The 23,631-nt window shown below is 35.4% G+C and overlaps 1 protein-coding gene across 17 annotated transcripts in view; it reads right to left on the reverse strand.

Moving 5' to 3' along the window:
• Positions 1 to 23,631, reverse strand: part of LOC106884052 (uncharacterized) — a 177,652-nt gene that overhangs the window by 78,076 nt on the left and 75,945 nt on the right. For 15 of the 17 annotated variants that reach the window (XM_089347361.1, XM_089347362.1, XM_089347368.1 and 12 more), the window contains 5 exons: positions 23,059 to 23,112; positions 19,593 to 19,649; positions 11,045 to 11,101; positions 9,114 to 9,170; positions 4,109 to 4,165 (listed from right to left, as the gene is read on the reverse strand). In XM_089347361.1, the coding sequence (XP_089203487.1) occupies positions 4,109 to 4,165; positions 9,114 to 9,170; positions 11,045 to 11,101; positions 19,593 to 19,649; positions 23,059 to 23,112 (282 nt within the window). The remainder of the gene's footprint in view (positions 1 to 4,108; positions 4,166 to 9,113; positions 9,171 to 11,044; positions 11,102 to 19,592; positions 19,650 to 23,058; positions 23,113 to 23,631) is intronic. The other 2 variants (XM_089347364.1, XM_089347365.1) reach the window with 2 other exon arrangements.

The following is a 23,631-nucleotide window of genomic DNA, read 5'->3' on the forward strand; positions in this document are numbered from 1 at the left end:
ATATACACACACATATATATACATATATATATATATATATGGAGGCAATGTGGCTGATGATGGTGTTGCATAAATAGCACCCATGCAGGTGGCAAGTGAAAAGCACCTTTTGAGTGTTGGGCCTCACTGAGGCAATGACAAATGACTGAGACCTTCGGCAATATGTTGTGCTTGAGAAGAAGACACATCAAGTCAAGTGAAATCATAGTCGTGGCAGATACTGGTGCCATGCAACTGGCACCTGTGCCAGTGGCCCATACAAGCACCCATTACATTCTCAGAGTGGTTGACATTAGGAAGGGCCATAGAAATCCAGCCAAATAAAACTGGAGTCTGGTGCACCCCCTTAGTTTATCAGCCTTAGTAAAACTGTCCAATGCATGCCAGCAGGGACAACAGACATTAAAGGATGGTGATGATGTTGATGATATATATATATATATGCCTATATATATATATATATATATATATATATATATATATATAACCTCTCTCCCTCGTGTTCTGGCCATTAACCCTAACCTTCTCTGCCTTACTCTGTCTCTCTCAATCTCACTCTCTCTCTCCTTCTCCCTCTTTTGATTACCTCTTGCTTCGCCAGGACTATAAACTAGCACACGCACCCTGATTCTGCCACTCATTCTTAGAACCTCTGCCGAATAAATAAGAACCCAGAATTATGACCAGATAAGTTTTCTGTCTTTTCAACCTCACTCATACCCTTCTATTTATGCACTGATTCACAACACCTTACTTAGTGCTTTCCCTATTCTGTCTATTTCATTACCATGTCGTCAAATTCATTCAGATATTCTTGTTATTCGATTTTAATTTTATCACAGTCACTTATTTCTATAATTCTGTCTTAGATTACCTGACCGAAAACTCTTATTTTTCAATTCTATATTACTATCATCAACATTTACTGTCTCTTTAAACTATGCAACAGAAATCCCAAAAGAATATCTCTCTCTCTCTCCCTTGTGTGCTGGCCACTAACCCTAACCGCCTCAGCCTTACTCTGTCTCTCTCGATCTCACTCTCTCTCTCCTCCCTCTTTCGATTACTTCTTGCTTCGCCAGGACTATAAACTAACGCACGCACCCCGATACCCCCACTCGACCTTAATACCTTTGCAGCACTATGCCAGTGGTGCACCCGTCCTCCCACCACCTCCACCAGTACCAGAAGTTCCTATCCTCTCCACCAGTCCCGGAAGTGCCTGGCTGTCTCCCATGAACACTTCTAAAGGCTTCACCCCCCCACCCCTACTTAGGGTTTATCTCCTCCTATGTAAGGTAGTGATCATATAGTGCAAAATATGATAGTGCAGTGGATGCAGGTTGAAATGAAGGCTACTGATTGTTTATGAATTCTGCAAAATGCGAGCTTTCTTTTCAGGTACATGACACTGCTGTTCCCTCTCCCAGGGTCTCATGGGCTCATACCTCCCACACCCTCAGGGTTGGCACTCTCAATGTCGGCACACTGAAAGGTAAGTCTGGTGAGATTGTTGAGATGCTTGAACGGAGATGTGTCGATATCTGCTGCCTCTAAGAAGTAAGGTGGAGAGGAGGTTCGGCTAGGTTCCTCACAAGCAAAGAACACAGGTACAAGATTTTCTGGGCAGGGAACACAGACGAGGTCAGGGGCGTGGGTATACTTCTTGCAGAGAAATGGGTGGATAAGGTAATCGAGGTAGCCAGAGTATGCGATAGAATACTTAAGATTAGATTAGTCCTTCACCATGGGTTAGCAACCATTATCTTGGTCTATGCCCCTCAGCCGGGGCTACCTGATGGACAGAAAGACCGATTTTATGACACCCTCTTGCAGACTACCTCATCAACGAATGACAGGGACCTTCTCTTTGTGGCTGGTGACTTCAATGGACATGTTGGACAACATGCAGGGGGCTTCCATGGTGTACATGGAGGCTATGGTTTTGGTTCCCACAATGAGGAGGGAACCAGGCTGCTGAAGTTCTGTGATGCAAATGACCTTATGGTTTGCAATACTAACTTCAATAAACCTGCCAGTCACCTAGTCATGCGCTAAATATATGTGCACTCTACTCCAAAGAAGTAAGAGGTGCTGGAATTGCACATAAATTCATCTTCAGGGAACCAACATACAAAAGCAAGACATGCACTAAATGCTTTTTGTATGTTGGTTCCCTGAAGATGAATTTATGTGCAATTCCAGCACCTCTTACTTCTTTGGAGTAGAGTGCACATATAATTTGAAACATATGTAGGAATTAAAGGAACTTATTGATTATATGCGTTTTGCTCCATTTATTATTATTATTATTCATATATATATATATATATATATATATATATATATATATACAGTGGGGGGAAATAAATATTCGTACACATCAAAATTCTTTATCGATTTAATTTCTAATGAACATAAATGGGATATACCAATATTATATTTGCATACACATACATAAACTAAGAATATGCAAAAGAAACTAATAAATTATCGTAACTAATGAATTTATATACAAGTATAAATATTTAGGAATGAAAAAGGTATTCGTACAGAACATAAATAACTGATAATTCTGATTTAATACTTCGTAGCATAACCATTATTCAGTTCCACTTCAACCAATCTCTTCTTGTAGCTCTTAATCAATGACTCGCATGTTTCTTTAGGAATTTTTTCCCATTCTTCTTGACAAATTTTCTTCAAATCTGGAATGCATATTGGGGCTCTTGAATGAGTTTTAATTTTCAAATAACGCCACAAATTTTCAATGGGGTTCAAGTCAGGTGACTGGCTTGGCCATTCTAATAATTTTATATTGTGATTGACAATCTGTTTTTGGTAGACTTCACCGTGTGCTTAGGGTCGTTATCCTGTTGTAAAACCCACCCTTCACAAAGCTGGAGCTTTTCTACAGAGTCTCATAAATTATTGTTCAAAATATTTTGGTACATCTCTGCATTCATTCTACCATCTATCACATGTAAATTGCCAGTGCCATTTGCAGAGAAACACCCCTACACAATGATGTTGCCACCTCTAAACTTTACAGTAGGAATTGTGTTTTTTGGCGAATAGGTGGTACCATCTTTCCTCCAAACATGGCTATGCGAATTTTGTCCAAACAATTCAATTTTCGACTTGTCTGTCCAAAGAACATTTTCCCAGTATGTATCAGATTTATCTTTATGTTCATAAACAAATTTTAAACGGGCATCTCTATGCCTTTTAGTCAACAGTGGAGTTTTTCTAGGAGAGCATGACTTCAGTTCATTCGTATGAAGTTCATTGCTGATTGTTCATAGTGTAACACTAGTCCCTGAAGCTAACAAAGCTTCTTGCAACTCCTTTCTGGTGATCATTGCATTTTTTCGATACTTCACTTCATTTTTCTGAAAGATCTAGGGGAAATCTTGCATGGTGCACCGGATCTTATTCTGTTTTCAACAGTTCCTGATTTTTTATATCTTTGAATTAATGAAGATATGGTAGAAAATGGAAAAGAAAGGGTCTCTGATATTTTCCTGTAACTTTTACCTACTTTCCACTGTTCAGTAATTAAGTTTTTCACTGAATTTGTGAGTTCTTTACTTTTCGCCATTATTACGACGATACTTTATGTTGTCTCAGTGCTGAATGAAGAAGTTAGCGTTTTAACACTTAAAAATGACCACTGATAAGATTATTGGAACAAACGAGAAAGTTCTAGTAAAAAAAAATTAATTTCAACAGTATTTTGTGGCATAGAAACTCATAAATTTATTCTGTATGAATACTTTTTTCACCCCTAAATATTTATAATTGTACATAAATTCATTCGTTACTATAATTTATTAGTTTCTTTTGCATATTCTTAGTTTATGCATGTGTATGCAAATATAGTATTGGTATATCCCATTTATGTTCATTAGAAATTAAATAAATAAAGAATTTTGACGTGTACCAATATTTATTTCCCCCCACTGTATATATATATATATATATATATATATATACATACATACACACACACACACACACATACATATACACACATATATACACATATATATATGTACGTATTTGCTTCCTAGTCTAAAAAATCAGTGCATTTAAAATATATGAATACCGTAGAAGCATCTTTCAAGTCCCCTGTGGGTGCGTCAAAAATTGGAACACTTTTTGCCTATGAATATGATAAAAACAAAAAGAAAGTCAATTGTGTGAACATAGTCAATATATTTCATTGTTTCAAATTGCACAGTTTAAAGACACTTTAGAACTTAACATGTATACAAGTATATATATATATAAAATTACAATTTAAGGTATCTAAGAGATACCACCATGCTGGAAACAGCAGTCAAAACTTGACTCTAAAACCACATGAAATGTTCATATAGCCCCAAGAGAGAAGATGAAGAGACAAAATGAACTGGCAAAAAATTGCTGGATAATTCCAGATCCCGGATTTCTGGTTCTGCATGAGAAATGCTCTGCCTTCATCAGTGGAATACACTCAGAAAAGCACATAAATACAAATATATATATATACAACATACGATATACTTACATATCCGAACGTATACATACATATATATATGCACATATGCACACGACCAGTTTAAATTGCCCGCATAAAAACTCCTCGTGCAGTGATATTCTGACCATATCGCATGAGGAGTTTTTAGGCAGGCAGTTTAAACTGGTTGTGTGCATACGTGCATATATATGTATGTATACATTCGGATATGTAAGTATATCGTATGTTGCATATATATATATATATATATATATATATATATATATATGTATATATATATATATATATTTGTATTTATGTGCTTTTCTGAGTGTATTCCACTGATGAAGGCAGAGCGTTTCTTATGTAGAGCCAGAAATCCGGGATCTGGAATTATCCAACAATTTTTTGCCAGTTCATTTTGTCTCTTCATCTTCTCTCCTGGTGCTATATGAACATTTCATGTGGTTTTAGAGTCAAGTTTTGACTGCTATTTCCAGCATGGTGGTATCTCTTAGATACCCTAAATTATAATTTTAAATAATTATTATCTTTGATGGTTTTTATTTCCATGCTGGCCACCTGATAAAATCGGTATTTAAATATCAATCTTATCCTCATATATATATATATATATATATATATATATATATATATATATATGTGCCCCTGGACTGGCTTGTGCGGGTGGCACATAAAAGACACCATTTCGAGCGTGGCCGTTTTCGTGCGGGTGACACGTAAAAGCACCCACTACACTCTCTGAGTGGTTGGCGTTAGGAAGGGCATCCAGCTGTAGAAACTCTGCCAAATCAGACTGGAGCCTGGTGTTGCCATCCGGTTTCACCAGTCCTCAGTCAAATCGTCCAACCCATGCTAAAATGGAAAGCGGACGTTAAACGATGATGATGATGATGATGATGATATATATATATATATATATCTGTAAAAATATGTGACACTTATTCGGTAGCCATGATAAAACTCCGAGTTTCGGATGCCGGGGTGGGAACCCACACCGCCATCTCTTCAGTTATCCGGCCATTGAAAATTCCTAAAATTTCGTAAGTCTTTCAACACTTTCCAACAGAAACTGAAAAATATCAATTACATAAAAAGTTCCAAACAAAAGGCACTTTTTTCTTATAAAGCCAAGAATTTATACCTAGTAGAAAACAGTACATTTTTACGACTTCTACATAACAGCATCATCAATAATTACACCAAGGCTAGGCCACAAACCCATAACGAAATTAATAATGAAGCTAGCAATATCACCGCCAGACTCAAATTAGATAAAAAAATAGAGGTCCTCCCCCCAAAAGAGGCCTTTATAACTATCAAAGACCATAAAAAGAACTTCCTATCTAATCCTAAGTGTAGGCTTATTAACCCAGCTAAATCAGAAATTGGTATTATTAGTAAAGAAATTTTAGGGAAAATCAATGCGGAAGTCAGGAATGCCACTAGGTTAGTACAATGGTCAAATAGTATAGAAATCGTCGACTGGTTTAAAGCTATTAAGGATAAGAATAAAGTGAGATTCACGCAGTTCGATATTGTCGATTTTTATGTCTCTATCTCTAAAGAACTGCTAGAGAAAGCCCTTACCTTCGCAAGTGAATTCATAGAAATCAGTACACAGGATAAGGACATAATCTTCCATGCTAGAAAGACTTTACTCTTCAGCAAGAACGCAGAGTGGGTCAAGACTACCGATACAGAGGGTGCTTTCGATGTGAGCATGAGGTCATATGATGGAGCAGGCATATGCAATCTTATTGGACTATTCCTACTTGATACGTTGGGTAAGACTTTTCCTGACATACACTTCGCAATTTACAAAGATGATGCCCTAGCTTTAACCGCTAATACCAATGGACCAGCACAGGATCGGTTTAGGAAGGATATTATCCATTTGATGAAAACCTTCGGCCTTAGCATAACTACAGATACCAACCTGATGGTTGTCAACTACCTTGATGTGTCCCTAGATCTAAATAAGAATATTTATAAACCTTATAGAAGCTCAATGTTAGACTTAGTTATATCAATGTGGGTTCCTGCCATCCCCTCATAGTGTTTAAAAATTTAGTTAAAAACATTAGTAAAAGAATCTCTAGCTTCTCCTCTGATAGGGACATTTTTAATAACGTTGCTCCAGTATATAATAAGGCTCTAAAAGATAGTGGTTTTAACGAGGAAATAACCAGTCACCAGTCCAGTAGTAAAGAAAAGAAAACATAGAAATAGGAAAACTATCTGGTTCACACACCCCTACTCACCCGAAGTGACCTTTAATATAGGCAAGTACTTCTTGGCACTGATATACAGACACTTTCCAATCAACCATAGTTATAGAAAGATCGGATCTTTTTTAAAACGGGGGCCACAATTTTCATTAACGAAACACTTTGAAACTTGGAACACTGGTAGAATGTGTCATATAAAACATCTTTTTCTCTTAGTCTTCTTAAAAAAAAAAAGAAATCCATAAGTTTTTCCATGTTAAAGTTGTCGTATTTCTGTAATTTCAACCAATCACTGACGTCCATTCAGCCGATATACATTAAGTGCCGACTACATAAACAAACGATTCTGAAACAATTAACCCTAACCCTAACCGTAGGGTTAGGGTTAGGGTTAGGGTTAAAGCAAATTTAAAATGAAAAAAGCAAATAAAACGAAGGTATGGAGATTAAATACGCTTTACATCGCTTAATCAGCCAAAGGAGTAAATGTAAACAACTGAATACTTGTCAGTGATTGGTTGAAATTATCGAAATAAGACAATTTTTTACATGAAATAAATTCGAATACAAAAATATTTTTCTGTTCTATAACACAAAATCGATAAGTATACGAAGTTTGAAAGTCTTTCCGTACCAAAAACACTACGTAAAACATTAATGAAAAATGTGGTCCCCGTTTTAAAATAGATCCGAAAGATCTTCAACAGACATAACTTAAAAATCAGTTTCAGCTCAACTGCTAATTTTAAAAATATAATCGCACGCAACACACAAAAGCCACAATATGAAACCAGCTGTTCATGCAGAGATAAAAATTTGTGCCCGCTATATGGAGCTTGCATGTCCGAAACCACCATTTATGAGGCCACTGTGGACTCTATATCCACTAAGGACACAGTTTCGACGAAGAAATACGTGGGCCTTACGGAGGGTAATTTCAAGGCCAGATTCAATAATCACACCTTGAGCTTCAGACACTGGGACAAAAGGAAAACAATCAAATTATCCAGTCGTATATGGTCCTTAAAAGATTCACAGGAATTTTCAATGGCCGGATAATTGAAGAGATGGCGGCGTGGGTTCCTACCCCGGCATCCGAAACTCGGAGTTTTATTATGGCTACCGAATAAGTGTCACATATTTTTACAGATAAATTCCTCTATTTACATAATATTGAGGTCTCTTTCTTTCTTTTGTTGTCCTTTCTATCAATATATATATATATATATATATATTTGTCACTAAATGTGACTTGGGTGTTAAAAAGTGCCTACATTGCTAGAAATAAGAGCTAAAATGCTGTAGTTAATGCATATGAATGAAAACATATACACTAACAGAGAACATAATTGTCTGAAAAATGCCAACCAAAAATTCTTAAGACTGACGTCAGTTTTGGCAATTTCCATAGCCTCATCAGTTAAGCTCTCTCAATGTTCTGCTTCTTCCAGATCTGTTTCTCTATTAGAATTTATGTTTTCGTCATCCAAATTAATGGATGATTTAATGATTCACTAATGTGTATACACAAAATTAATATAAACAGCAGGTTGCAATGTTTCACCAAAAAGAATTATAATTGTCACTAAATGTGACTAGAATGTTTAAAAACACCTACATTGCTAGAAATAAGAGATAAAATGCTCTAATTCTGCAGTTAATGCACATGAATGGAAATATATACACTAACAGGGACCATAATTGTGCAAAAATTGTCAACTGAGAGTTCTTAGGATTGACATCACTTTCAGCAATTTCCGTTTCCTCATCAGTTAAGCCCACTTGGTGTTCGACTTCTTCTAGACCCGTTTCTCTATAAGTATTTATGTTTTCATCATCCAAATTAATGGATGATTTAGTGATTCACTAATGTGTATACACATTAGTGAATCCTTTTTGGTGAAACATTTCAGCATGCTGTTTATATATATATATATATATATATATATATATATATATAGATATAGGTAAGTGGTAGGTTTGCCTCGATCCTTCAGGGGTAGTCTGAAGCATCCAAGCAATCAGGGGATGTTTATATATATACATATATATATATATATATATATACACACACATATATATATATATATATATATATATATATATATATATATATATATATATATGTATGTATGTATGTATGTATGTATGTATCTATGCATGTGTATATGCATGCATGTATGTATGTCTACATATATGTATGCATATTCTTGTCATTACAGATGATACATATGGTAAATGATACACTACATATATATTAATTTCTTTACTGAACAAATATTCAGTATTTATATCCATATTGAAAGCATGTTTTAATATGTATATATATATATATATCTACATTTAAAATAAATAGATACCGAAGCAGTGTCTCTTGTATCCTTTCCAGGTCTGTCAAGACTTTGAACACTACTTGCCTATAAATATAAAAACAGAAATAAAATCACTTGTTTTAGCATAGCCAATATACTTCATTGTTTCAAATTGCACAGTTTAAAGACACTTTAGAACTTAATGTTTTTGAATTTGTTAAAATATTTAGTGCATGCATATATATGTATGTATATATATATATGTATATATATATATATATATATATATATATATATATATATATATATATATATATATATATATATATATATATATACTCAGGGACTAGTAGACTTGACACCGTTCAGTAGTCAGTGTGCATTCAAAGCAATGATTAGTAACATTACGAAACCGATATGCCTTTGAATCTCTTTAACAATTCACAATAATAACTTTTATTACTTTTATACCTACCTCAGTTCATCTAATTGTATATATCAATCGTTACTTTTCATAAAAAGCCCTTACTTTTTGATCTCCAATGTGCATTTTCGCTTATTTTTCTTCTTACTTTCTCCTTACATTTCCAAGTGTAGTTTCTATTTTGTTTTTGTAACATATTTCTATTATATATATATATATATATATATATATATATATATATATATATATATATATATATATATTCAAATATGAATGAGAAGCAGCACAAGTAATGTAAACATCAGCAAACACACATACAGAATGTGTGAACTTTGCTTGCTCACCGGTCAGTTACAATTTAATGCAGAGAAGGTGACTCTCTCAGAGCACCAGGTGTTAAAATGACAGTCATAGACAGGCAAGACAAGTAACCACAAGTCCCATTCGGCAGCAATGGACATCAATGTTTTCCATTTTTAGGGTTTATGAACATCATCTACCTGAACCGAACTGGAGGCAAGTCGAATCACCTGACGATATGTAAAAGCCATCTGCTGGTGTGCCCAAGCGATTGCCAAGTTGTAGTCAAGAGATTGGAAAAGGCCACTTAGAGGACCACCATGGCAACAGGACAGCAAGATGGACAATAATGGTCTAATCAAGACAGAACTGAAAGTGCATTATACCAGCAGTGCATAACAATATCCAATATTCTTATCAACACAGATGACACATGTGATAAATGATACACTCTACATATATATTAAGTCCTTTATTTGCATAATGAAAGCATGCTTTAGAATATATATATATATATATATATTCTTTTACTTTTTTACTTGTTTCAATCATTTGACTGTGGCCATGCTGGAGCACCGCCTTTAGTCGAGCAAATTGACCCCAGGACTTATTCTTTGTAAGCCTAGTACTTATTCTATTGGTCTCTTTTGCTGAACTGCTAATTTACGGGGATGTAAACACACCAGCATCGGTTGTCAAGTGATGTTGGGGTGACAAACACAGACACACAAACATATACACACACATGCATATATATATATACATATATACGACGGGCTTCTTTCAGTTTCCGTCTACCAAATCTACTCACAAAGGCTTTGGTTGGCCCAAGGCTATAGTAGAAGACACTTGCCCAAGGTGCCACGCAGTGGGACTGAACCCGGAACCATGTAGTTCATAAGCAAGCTACTTACCACACAGCACAGCCACTCCTATATATATATACATACGTAAATGTCGAATGATGAAACTGAGTGCTCAGCACTATATTGGTGGATATCATTTCTTTATTTGTGAATTAAGGCTACCATTGGTTTCATGTTAAGAAAAGTAGGATAATATCCAAGGGTCTTAACAATTTTTCAAGCTGATCACATGGAGAAAGGTGTTCACCTCCATGTTTTCCAAAATGAAGGCAAACACCTTTCTATATGTGATTGGTTTGAAAAATTGTTAAGACACTTTTCTTAACATGAAACCAAATATATACATATACATATATATATGTATCAAAACATCTAAAGCATATGAATACCGTAGAAGAACTTTTCGCGTCCATTGTGAATGTTTCAAAAGCTGGAGTACTTCTTATCTATAAGTATGATAAAAACAAAAAGTCACTTGTATGAGCATAGTCAATATATTTCATTGTTTCAAATTGTACAATTTAAACACACTTCAAAACTTGAAATGTTTTGGAGTTGTTAAAATAATCAGTGCATGCATGAATGCATGTGTGAGTGTGTGTGTGTGTGTGAGTGTATGTGTGTGTGTATGTGTGTGTGTGTGTGTATACATGTGTGTGTGTGTGCATATTTTACAGGTATGCTAGGTAGATGATCCGGTCTATGATGATGGTGATGATGGTGACGATGGTGTTGATAACATAGGATTAATTTGTTTGTCCATCTCTCTCACATACCTTTGGTGGTGGTGGTGGTGGTGATGATGATGATGATGATGATGATGATAATGATGATAATGATAGCAAAATGGCAGGTAGTTTCTCTCAAAATTCTCACGGTGATGCTGATAATGAAGGATTAATTAGGTTGTCCAAGTCTATCGCATATATTCAGTGATTATGATGATGATGATGATGGTGGTGGTGGTGGTGTCTGAGGAAACTAGGAATAGATGAATGGCTTGTGAAAGCAGAATAGGCCATGCACAGGGGTACTGTTAATAAAGTAAGAATTTAGTGTACAGGTAGGTGTTCACCAAGGAGTGATCCTCAACCTCCACCTATTCCTCATTGTCCTTCAAGCCATAACAGAGAAAAAAATTTAAAACTGGAAGCCCATAGAAACTACTATATGCTGATGATCTCACCCTCATAGCAGAATCTGTAACAGAATTAGAAAAGAAATTGCAGGTGTGGAAACAGAACCTAGAATCGAAGAGTCTTAAAACCAGCATACCAAAGACCAAGTTCCTAGTAAGCAAGAAATTGGAAAGACCCTGCTTGACATGTAGGAAGGGTGTAGGCAGAAATTCCATTCAGTGTACCCAGTGCAAGCTATGGACACACAAGAGGTGCTGAGGAATAGTAGGAATAACAGGTGTAGATGTGGCTGTGTGGTAAGAACGTCGCTTCTCAACACATTGTTCCGAGTTCAGTTCCACTGCATGGCACCTTGGGCAAGTATCTTTTACTATATCTTTGGGCTGACCAAAGCCTTGTGAGTGGATTTGGTTGACAGAAACTGAAAGAAGCCCATCATATATATATATGTATATGTGTGCATGTGTGTATAAGTGCACATATCTGTGTGTGTGTGTGTGTGTGTGTGTGTCTTTGTGTCTGTGTTTGTTCCTCCATCACAGCTTGACAAGTGGTGTTGGTGCGTTTAGGTTCCTGTAACTTAGTGGTTCAACAAAACAGACTGATAGAATAAGCACTAAGCTTAAATAAAATAATTCTTGGGGTCAATTTGTTCAACTAAGACCGTTGAAGGTGGTGCTCTAGCATGGACACAGTCTGAAATGAGTAAAAGAATAAAGAGAAGATAGTGTTTGTATATGGAAGATGTGTGGGTGTCATAAAGATCACAGATACAAGGTAGATTGATTTCCTCAAATGTCCTGGTGGCTCCTTGGAAGTTGTAGATAATTTTTGCAACCTAATTAGCAGTGGAGGAGATTGTACAGAAAATGTAATTGCTAGAATAAGAATAGGATGGAGCAGATTCAGAGAGCTTTTACCTCTGTTGGCAACCAAAGTCCCTCTCTCCAAGTGAAGGGAAGATTGTATGATGCATGTGTACAAACTGCAATCCTGCATGGTAGTGAGACATGAGCCCTGAATGAGGAGGACATGCTAAGGCTGGAGGGGAATGAAACTGGTATGCTCCACAAGATGTGTGATGTCAGTGTGCATGTGTCAAAGGAATAAAGGCAGTGTGCAAGAGAGAATACTACACTGGTATAGTCATGTGATGCAAATGGATGAGAGCAATGGCATTAAAAAGTGCCGATCCCTTAAAGTAGAGGGAAGCTGTAGAAGAGGGAGACTCAGGAAGACATAAGATGAATTACTGAAGGCTGATCTCAAAACACTGAGCCTTACAAAGGAGATGACAGATGGCTGAGATATGTGGAACATTGGTGCACTCAAGAAGATCCACCCACCACAAAAGAATAGAGATTCTAAAATCAAGGTGCCACATAAAAAGCATTCAGTACACTCTGTAAAGTGGTTGGCATTAGGAAGGGCATCCAGCCATAGAAACTGTGCCAAAACAGAATATGGAAGCTGCTGTGACCCCTGGCCTTGCTAGTTCTCATCAAGTCGCCCTATCCATGCCAACATAGAAAACAGACATTAAATGTTGATGATGATGACGATTATGATGATGATGACGATGATGATGATGATGATATATACACTAACACATTTATGTATGTATGTATGTCTATGTATATGTATGCATGTTCAAAAACAATATATTTCATACAATCTTTTGAAAAAGGTATATAATACTGTATCATAGTTTCTTGGAGCATCTGGTGATGCCATATCTCAACATGTATTCCTGGGGTGGGGGTTGGAGGGTCGTTGTGGGTTGCTATCTGGAAATCCAGGTACTCCATGCATGCTAATTAAACTGTGGTACTGAATTATAGTTATTGTAATGGGTGAATGTGCATTTCTTAGCATGCATACAACGTGCTATCCTTTCAAATAGCTTGTTAATAATCCTTTCTCTTGTTAGTAAAATAGATAGTGATTCCTCTGAGCATAGTCCACATCACCAGGAAAGGGCGTTGTGTGGTTGTGCGTGCCTTATTATTGTCCAATATAGTTCATATTTAATCCTATTCGATTTTGATTCCACAGAAAGTTCGCCAATGATGTTGTGTGCCTTTTGCAGACTTTTTAGAGCTGGAGATGTGGTTGCGGTATCGATTCTTGAACTAATCAGCCATTGCACCTATGTACACATATGGGTCTCCTCTTGTGTGTACTGTGCATATATAAACAAGGTGGTGACTCATGCAGAGGTTATTCAATGAACATCTTAGTTTGTCTCTACATGGGCATTTGTTGTTGGCTGTTATTACGGACCAGCGGTTGTTCTCAGTTCGTCTCTATGTTTTTGTTGCATTTAGGTTCCTATTCCCTATGCTATTATTATGTGGTCACCCGAGGTTATTTACAATTTGGTTGCTATTATATCCCCAGTAGTTAATATCCCAAGTAGTTAATACTAAAGGCGGCGAGCTGGCAGAAACGTTAGCACATCGGGCGAAATGCTTAGCTGTATTTCGTCTGCCGTTACGTTCTAGGTTCAAATTCCGCCGAGGTCGACTTTGCCTTTCATCCTTTCGGGGTCGATAAATTAAGTACCAGTTGGGGTTGATGTAATCGACTTAATCCCTTTGTCAGTCCTTGTTTGTCTCCTCTATGTTTGGCCCCTTGTGAGCAATAAAGAAATAAGAAGTAGTTAATACTATGGACTCTTATGAGTTGCATTTCGTCAGTGCTAGTCGAGCGAGTATTGTATATCCGTACATTAATTATGAGTTCACTGGATGTGTTTTCCAAGCCTTTGTTCAATTTTCAATTGTTGACTCAGTGTATGTAACGAGAAACCAAGTTATATCACCAGAAGAGATGCTTCTGCACTGTGGGGTACACTGGAATTCATTGTATAGATTTCCCATCCACGAGGGAGCAGTGTAGGATGTACCAAAACGATTGTTGTGATAAATAAAGTTTCCAGTATATTCTATCTTCCATATTAACTGTTCCTACCATACACACATACACGTGTATATATAAACACACATATATATATATATATATATATATATATACACACGCACACACACATGCAGGCACATGCACACACACAGGAATGCACATATGACTCCACACGCACAACCCCATGCACACACACAACATATACATACACGCACACACATAGATACACATGCGCACACATACTTCAAACTGCCAGTCAAAGACCTTTCTACTGACCATTCCTCAACGCACATGTGAAGAGACATACAACTATACAAAGGACCACCACTCCTGTTACCATACTGCTGAATTCTTCCTACAACATTAGGAGACACAAAGCCCACTCACACATACACATATAAACAACCAACACCATACAAACACCAAACACACATATACACACACAAGCTATTACACACACACACACACAGACTTGTGCACATGCATATACCCACACATACCTCCTTCTCTTACACTCTTAGAAAGAACTTTTTCTTCACCCATTCCCTTCCGGTCATTTCAAAATGTAACCACATGTGAATTGTTGGCAACTTTTTTCCTCCGTCTTCCTTTGCTATTGGACTTTACTCTGTTTCTGAAGAAGAGCTTTGCTTGAAACGTAAAACCACCTTTCTTTCCTTCCCTGGGAGTCTGTTAATACTTTACATGTACCATGTCCTTGTGTTGTTGTTTTTGTGTTTGTTTTTCGTTTTTTTATTTACTATATATATATATATATATATATATATATATATATATACATACATATATACATGTGTGTGTGTGAAGGACCTATAATCCTAGTTCTCCGGTTTATACCAGTGTTCAATGAAAACTAAATATATTGGTTTTGCATTGATGTATACTCTTTTACTCTTTTACTTGTTTCAGTCATTTGACTGTGGCCATGCTGGAGCACCACCTTTAGATAGGTATTTAAAATATTTATGGATGAGAAAAGGAAGAAAATGGAAAAATGGATATGCAGACATCAGTTTATTCAAAGATATTCAAATCCATATAATGAAACTCCTGTCCTACAGTTCAATTACAGAAATAAAAATTAAATTAATTTTATTTAATTAAAATTTTCATATTGAAACTGGTTAATTGGGTATTTCATTAGGGAAGAATTTTCCCAAAAGGGAGTTACATTTCAACGTGTTGATTGATCTACGACAGACTCAGATGTGTGCATTGTTTAAAAAACTATTATTATATATATATATATATATATATATATATATATATACACATATAAACAAATGCGTTTGATGTATTTGTGCATGTGCATATGTAATATATGATGGTTTTTATTAGTGGTGGTGTGGTAGTTAGGGCGAAATAAATGTTACAGGGAAAGAGAGAGAGAGAGATTAAAGTGAGCGAGAAAGATAGGCAGAGAGAGAGTGAGGGAGAGGGTGGTAACATTCATCAAGTAGTTGTGCATGCGTTTGTTAAAAATACTAAAGACAACAAAAATATGACGTATCAAAACTGCTAGTTAATTACTATATAATAGTGTTGCATCATCAATATTTGTGCGTAAATCTACGGTCAATATAAATTTTGTAAACAAAAGCAAAGCCTAAACGTTACCAGATACTATTTATAGATAACTAGCAGAGGCACCTGGCGTTGCTCGGGAATGAAATTGTTGCTTATATACTTGAAGAAAAAAAGGCAAAATATGCTGTATAGAAATTTGAGGACATTCTGTAGATGGACTCTCGGATGAATGATGGCTGGGCGCCTCTCATGAATGGGGAAAATTGAAGATGTACTTGGAAACTTTTGCGAAAATTAAAATGGGGATCGTTGCCAGTGCCCCTGGACTGGCTCTTGTGCGGGTGGCACATAAAATACACCATTTCGAGCGTGGCCGTTGCCAGTACCACCTGACTGGCCTTCGTGCGGGTGACACGTAAAAGCACCCACTACACTCTCTGAGTGGTTGGCGTTCGGAAGGGCATCCAGCTGTAGAAACGCTGCCAAATTAGATTGGAGCCTGGTGTTGCCATCTGGTTTCACCAGTCCTCAGTCAAATCGTCCAACCCATGCTAGCATGGAAAGCGGACGTTAAACGATGATGATGATGATGATTAAATGAAAAAAATGATTTACGTGAATATCCTCAGAAGAGTAATTGAAATAAATGGCGATTGTGGAGCCCCCCCCCACGCACGCACGCATGTCTTTGTAAATATGTTTGTATACATTTATGTATGTGTGTGTAAGAGACAGAGTGTGAGTGAGAGAGAGTGGTTTGTTGTCATGTATACGTACATGCATAAATATACATACATCTTTGGATGTATGCATATGACAACACAGCCCTTGACTCACTCAGACTATGTATCTTACAAACACGCATGTGCGCGCATACACACGTGTGTCTTTGTAAATATGTTTGTATACATTTATGTATGTGTGTGTTTGTAAGAGACAGAGTGCAAGTGAGTCAAGGTGTGTGTGTGTGTGCATGTGTATGTGTGTGAGACAGAGTGAGAGAGTGGTGTGTATGTAGTATTTACTCTCTCTCTCTCTCTCATACACACGAACACACACACGAACACACAAAATAGAAAGTGAAGCTTTTTGCGGTTGTTACGTCAATACCGGAAGTTGACATTGAGGAAACTTTTTAAAGAAGTGAATCTTAAATATAAAGCAATATTATTTATTTTTAATTAAAAAAATCAAATGAAGAGCCTAAGATTTATCCGAGGTCAAATTATTCATGCATTACAAGTATGGAAGCATTCGGGGAAGTCGATTTCATGTGAAAAGCGATTACACACACATCTCTGTTTTATATATAGTATAGATTTAAATTAAAACTAAGTACACTAAAGTTGTAATTACTATTAAGATAATATGTTTTATCTCAAATTTAGTTTTATAAATTATTATAAGAATTTCAATGATATAGTTATGAGAAACGTGCTTAATTGTATTTATAGTAAAATACCAATACATTGCCACGTATAGAAGATATAACGTCCATGTACACTATTTGATTAATATACTACATTATATTATATATATTATGCAACATCACTGGTGCCAAGCTGTATTGACCTTTGCCTTTCCCTTGGGTAACATCAGTGGTGTGGAGAGGAGAGGCTGGTATGCATGGGCGACTGCTGGCCTTCCATAAACAACCGTACCCAGATTTGTGCCTTGGAGGGTAACTTTCTAGGTGCAATTCCATGGTCATTCATTTGAATGCTTATCATGAATGATGAGTATATATTTAATGGTAGTTTCTAAGAGTCCATTTACATGCATGAATACATGAAAAATCAGTCTTTATTTTAGCATTTAAGAGACGTCTCCTAGAACATAAGATCAAAAATAATTCTTCTAAACAGAGAAAGGGAAAGGAGTTTCCAGGCTTATAAGCAGTTGCCTTGCTCATAATCTCTCACTCCACAGAAAAATTCTTTTTCTTGTTAAGTCCTAAATAAATTTACTGAGGCTGGTAGAAGACCTGTTCCTATTATTAGAGTAGTAAATATGGTTAGAGACACGTTTCTTAACAAAATTTTGCATAGCCCCTGTCTAGAAGAAACTTTTACTCTCAGATATCACCTTACATCTGTAAACAACATTCTTTGGTTTACAATAATTTTAAAGTAAACATTCACTTTTAACCCTGCAATCACAAAAAGTATTTTCATTAGTACTCGTATTATTACTCTGTACCAACTTTGTATTAAAGATTGTCTACACCTATATATTTTTTCCTTTCCATACACTTTATTTATTGATTATATAATACTGAATATATAGTTCTTCTATATATTTTTTGCTTAGACTGAACCAGCAGACTTGGATGTTTAACATCCCTTTGAAGGATTTTGGTTCTGACTTTTCTATAAAAATGACGGTTCTTTTTTAAACAGCGCACACATCTGAGTCAGTCGTTGGTCAACCAACACATTGAAATGAAACTCCCTTTTGAGAAAATTCTTCCTTGATGAAACACCCAATTAACCAGTTTCAATACGAAAATTTAAATTAAATTAATTTAATTTCTGTAATTGAACTAATTGGATATAGAAACAGCGGTAGGACAGGAATTTCATTACATGAATTTGAATATCTTTGAATAAACTGACGTCTACATTTCACTTTCTCCATTTTCTTACTTTTCTCATATATATATATATATACATATATATATATATATATATATATATACTTTCATACTTATGCATGTATATTTATATATGCCTATGCATGTTCATATGTATATATGTGTGTGAATGTCTGTGTGCGGGAGTATGTTTATTCATATATTTTAGATTGATAAAATCAGTAAAATATATTATGCTTTACCTGGAAAAGGAAATAAGGGCTTGTATCAGAAAGGGCAAACATGGAAAAATGGACTAAAACAAAAGCAAAATAATGAAAGTGTATATATATATATATATATATATATATATATATATATGTATATATATATTGTTGTTCACTTGACATTTATATAATTTGTTATGTGAACGACAATATTTTGAAAACAAAAGAGTCTGATATTTAATTTCATACATATACTCATATATGTGTATGTGAAACTGATAAACTAAATACAATTTACAATAAAAAAATTTGCAGTTTTATTTCGATTAAAATACCAGTTTCTTCAGAGCAAAACATTTGAATACAGTTCACCTGCATGCATTCAGCCTCTCTGACTGTCACTCACTTCCACTCTGTTTGTTATTTTACTCTGATTTTCCTAGCATGACTGACAAGCCACACATTGCATTTTATTATAAGTAAGATATGCTTCCTAATCTAAAACAAAACATTTAAAATAAAGGAATACCGAAGAAGAGAATTTCATTTCTATTTTCATTGTTTCAACACTTGGGACACTTTTTATCTATAAATATGATAAAAACAAAAAGAAAGTTACTTTCATGAGCATAGCCAATATATTTCATTGTTTCAAATTGCACAGTTTAAAGACACGTTAAAACTTGAAATATTTTGGGAATTGTTAAAATATTTAGTGCATGCATAATATGTATGTATGTATGTATGTATGTATTATGTATTATTTATTTAAAGGGCACAATACATGTATTTAAGTGCTACTAATAATTTCATATGTTCAGAAATACACAAACATATTCTTGAGGCACAAATTACATATCATAATGAACTAAAAAAAAATGAATAATAGAAGAAGCGCGAAAAAAACTTAGAAAGTAGCATTTAGAAAATGCAGAAAGTAAACGGAAAACGAAAACACAAAAACTAAAATTTAAAAAATAAAAAGTAACAAGGTAAAAGAAATATCTGCCTTAGACCTTAAATGATAAAGCTGGAAAGATATCAAGTTAGTCAGGAATAAGCGGAATTTTCCAATTCTTCAAAATGTATTTATACATATGCATGCAACCACTGAAAATTTCTGACCCAGAGTTCAATAGAGAGTTAGAGATCTTAGATCTGAAGAGGATCTGCACTCTTTCAACCACAACAAAACCTACATTTATTCGATCCATTCACATAAGGTATGGATTTCTCAATTACTTTCCATTTAGTCACATGCTTTACTTTTGTCCCTATGTCGAAGGAGACTATGTGATTGGTATAGCGATTTTTAAATTCACCTTCACATAATCCAGTATAGGTTTTCTTATCAGTTGAATCATCATTTCGGGTTGTAGTAAATTCTGCCTCATATATGATAGATTCAATCATACATTGTTGGTCAAGAGGACAAGATCCTGGGTTGTGACAATTGCAACTGGATTTAGGCTCTTGGTATTGACCACGTGTAATGATACTCTTCATATTGGGGAAGCAGCTACATGATAATTTCACAGAACGCCTATTAAATAGTTTCCTGTATCTGTGAGTTGCTGAAAATTGTACGTATGTTAGTTTTTATATAAAGGGAAAAGGGAGGGTGGACCAACTAATTTTCCATGTCCTATTTTTAGGTTTCTTATTATTATTCTGATTAATACTAGAGTGGTTATGTATTACTTTATCTTTGATGCCAGTAGATCTATTATTAATATTTTGATTATTATTAGAGAGATTATATATTAATTTATCTATGAAACCATTATTGGTAAAGGGCATTGTTATAATAGGGGACAGCTTTCTCGAAAATTTCATTAGAAGAAGAGAAGTTACACTCTTCGTTACTAATGTTAGCTATCAGGTTTTTAAATATCACAGAATGGTGACAAGACTATTCATGCATATACGCAAGTTTCTCATTAGGCTTATAGAAAGGTTTATATGAGGAGGAGTTTAGATCTAAGGAAACATCTAAATAATCAACTATAGAGAGATTAGTAGCTACAGTAATTTTAAGTTGCTTTCTAAATCTATCAAGGGTGTAACCATCACACCCATGGGAAATATTCAGACCATCGTCACGGTATAGGCCAACGTCATGAGATGAGTATCTATATTTCAATGTGTTTAATATAAATAAACCCACAAGATCACAGACGTCAGCACTATCATATGACCCCATAAATACTTCAAATAGGTCAATATCAGGTGGAGTATTTTTTTGTTGTTGAATTTTCTATCACGGAACAGTACATTATATCATCATCATCATCATCATCATTATTATCATCGTTTAACGTCCGCTTTCCATGCTAGCATAGGTTGGACGATTTGACTGAGGACTGGCGAACCAGATGGCTATGCCAGGCTCCAATCTGATTTGGCATAGTTTCTACAGCTGGATGCCCTTCCTAATGCTAACCACTCTGAGAGTGTAGTGGGTGCTTTTACGTGCCACCGGCATGAAAGCCAGTTAGGCGGTACTGGCAACAGCCATGCTCAAAATTTGTTAAAATCATGTAGGGGTTGTGCACTAGCAGCCAAGGTACCACCGGTGAAGTACCAATCATGGTCTGAGACAGATAGTCTGTGGTCCAGGGTACATATAGACCATGCAGGACCAGTGAATGGCGCGTACTACTTGATAGCTTTACCGAATTGCCAGAGGTATGTAGAAGCAATTAACCTATCTCGAAGGCAATAATAAAGTTCCTGCACAAACCTTTTGCTCGATACGGTGTTCCAGATACCTTAATATCCAGACAATGGAACACAATTTACAAGATACGAGTTCAAGAAATTCTTCAAAGTGAATGCAATCAAGCACATATTTACCCCACCCTACCACCTGAGGTTAAATGGGCAGAACGATTCGTAGATACTTTCAAGCGAGCGCTAAAAAGAGCAAGGAATGAGTTAGAAAATGGTGAAACGCTAACTAAATTCTTAAGGATGTACAGAATAAAACCTAATCCGAATATCAGTTGCCTGCAGAGCTAATGTTCGAAAGATTAAATTGATCCTCGATAAATTGTTGCCAAAGGAAAAAATGTATAGTGAAAATGCAAAAAATTCAACTAAACATTTTGATGTCGGAGACAAAGTTAGTTTCATAGTATACAAGAATGGTAAAGAGAGTTGGCAGGATGGTGTAATGACTAAAAGAATTGGAAACATGATGTATTTAATAAAAGGCCAACGAGGGGAGCATAAACGGCACCTAAATCAATTAAAAATCAGACATACAGAAGAAAGGAAGGAAATTCCAATGGAAGTGTTTTATGACATGTTTGATGTCCCAGCACCAAAAGAGATTGAGCCTAGGAGGAGCAGTAATAGAAAATGTAAACAAACTGAACATTTAGAAATAATTCCTAAGCAGAAAAGGTACTGAACTCCCTAGGGAAGCAAAATTTCAAAAAAGAGAGAGGTGTTGAAAAGAGAGAAAAAAATAAAAATAAAATAAATTTCGTTTCCTATGGAAGTTGAAATCTCAAAAGGGAAGATGTTGTGGCAAGTCATGACACCCCCTGCGAGAATAGACTTGACCAAACGACTATGAATAGTAGCAGTCTGAGTGAGAGACAAACAGAGTAGGCATTAATTGCAGGAAGTCGTAAGGTGTTGTTTGGTAGCTTGTCAGAATATCATTTGTTGGTTCGTGCATAGTTCGTGGAGAGATTATTGGATTGTTACATTGTTGTTCCCCTGCTTCATTAAATAATTTATTATTACTACACGGTTATCATGTAAACAAGTATCGTCATAAATAGTGGGGATACCACAATAATTGGCAATGGGTAACTACGTTACAATAATATGAATGTATGTATGTGTGTGTGTGTGTGTGTGTATGTATGTATGTATGAATGAATGAATGAATGTATGTATGTATCTATGTATGTATGTGTGTATAGAGTATGTATATGTGCTTATTTGCTTACAAACCTGATAAATATCTTCAAAATACTTACCCTTTCAGGTCTTTTGTTCTCAACGTCATCTTTGAAGCTTAAGGTGCTTTTTGTCTATAAAATAAATAAAGTTTAATCAATTAAAATTTCTTCAAAACACCTCTCCACAACAACAACCATAAAAACCTAATTTCCACCCCACTGAATCTCACACATACATGGAATATTTTAACTCAACAGAGATTATATAAAAGCAAGACTAACTGTAATGCATTACACTCCGACGATGGCTTAGCTGGCTGAAACTTTGTCCACTTCTTTAACTTTCTAAGACATCTCAACGCTTCTAAAAGCAAACTTTGTTTGTTTGTTTACGTTTTGTTATATATATATATGTGTGTGTGTGTGTGTGTGTGTGTGTGTGTGTGTGCGTGTGTGATTTTCGTAAAAACATGACAGCAGGAAAATTTAACAAAAACACGGAAAATTTATATAAACATATTTATACACACATACACACACACACACATATACACACATATATATTATATATGTGTATATATTATATATATATATATATATATATATATATATATATAATACATATATAATATATACACATATATAATATAT

The sequence above is a fragment of the Octopus bimaculoides genome, chromosome 2 (assembly GCF_046866305.1).
Source record: "Octopus bimaculoides isolate indiv1 chromosome 2, ASM4686630v1, whole genome shotgun sequence".
Taxonomy (NCBI): domain Eukaryota; kingdom Metazoa; phylum Mollusca; class Cephalopoda; order Octopoda; family Octopodidae; genus Octopus; species Octopus bimaculoides.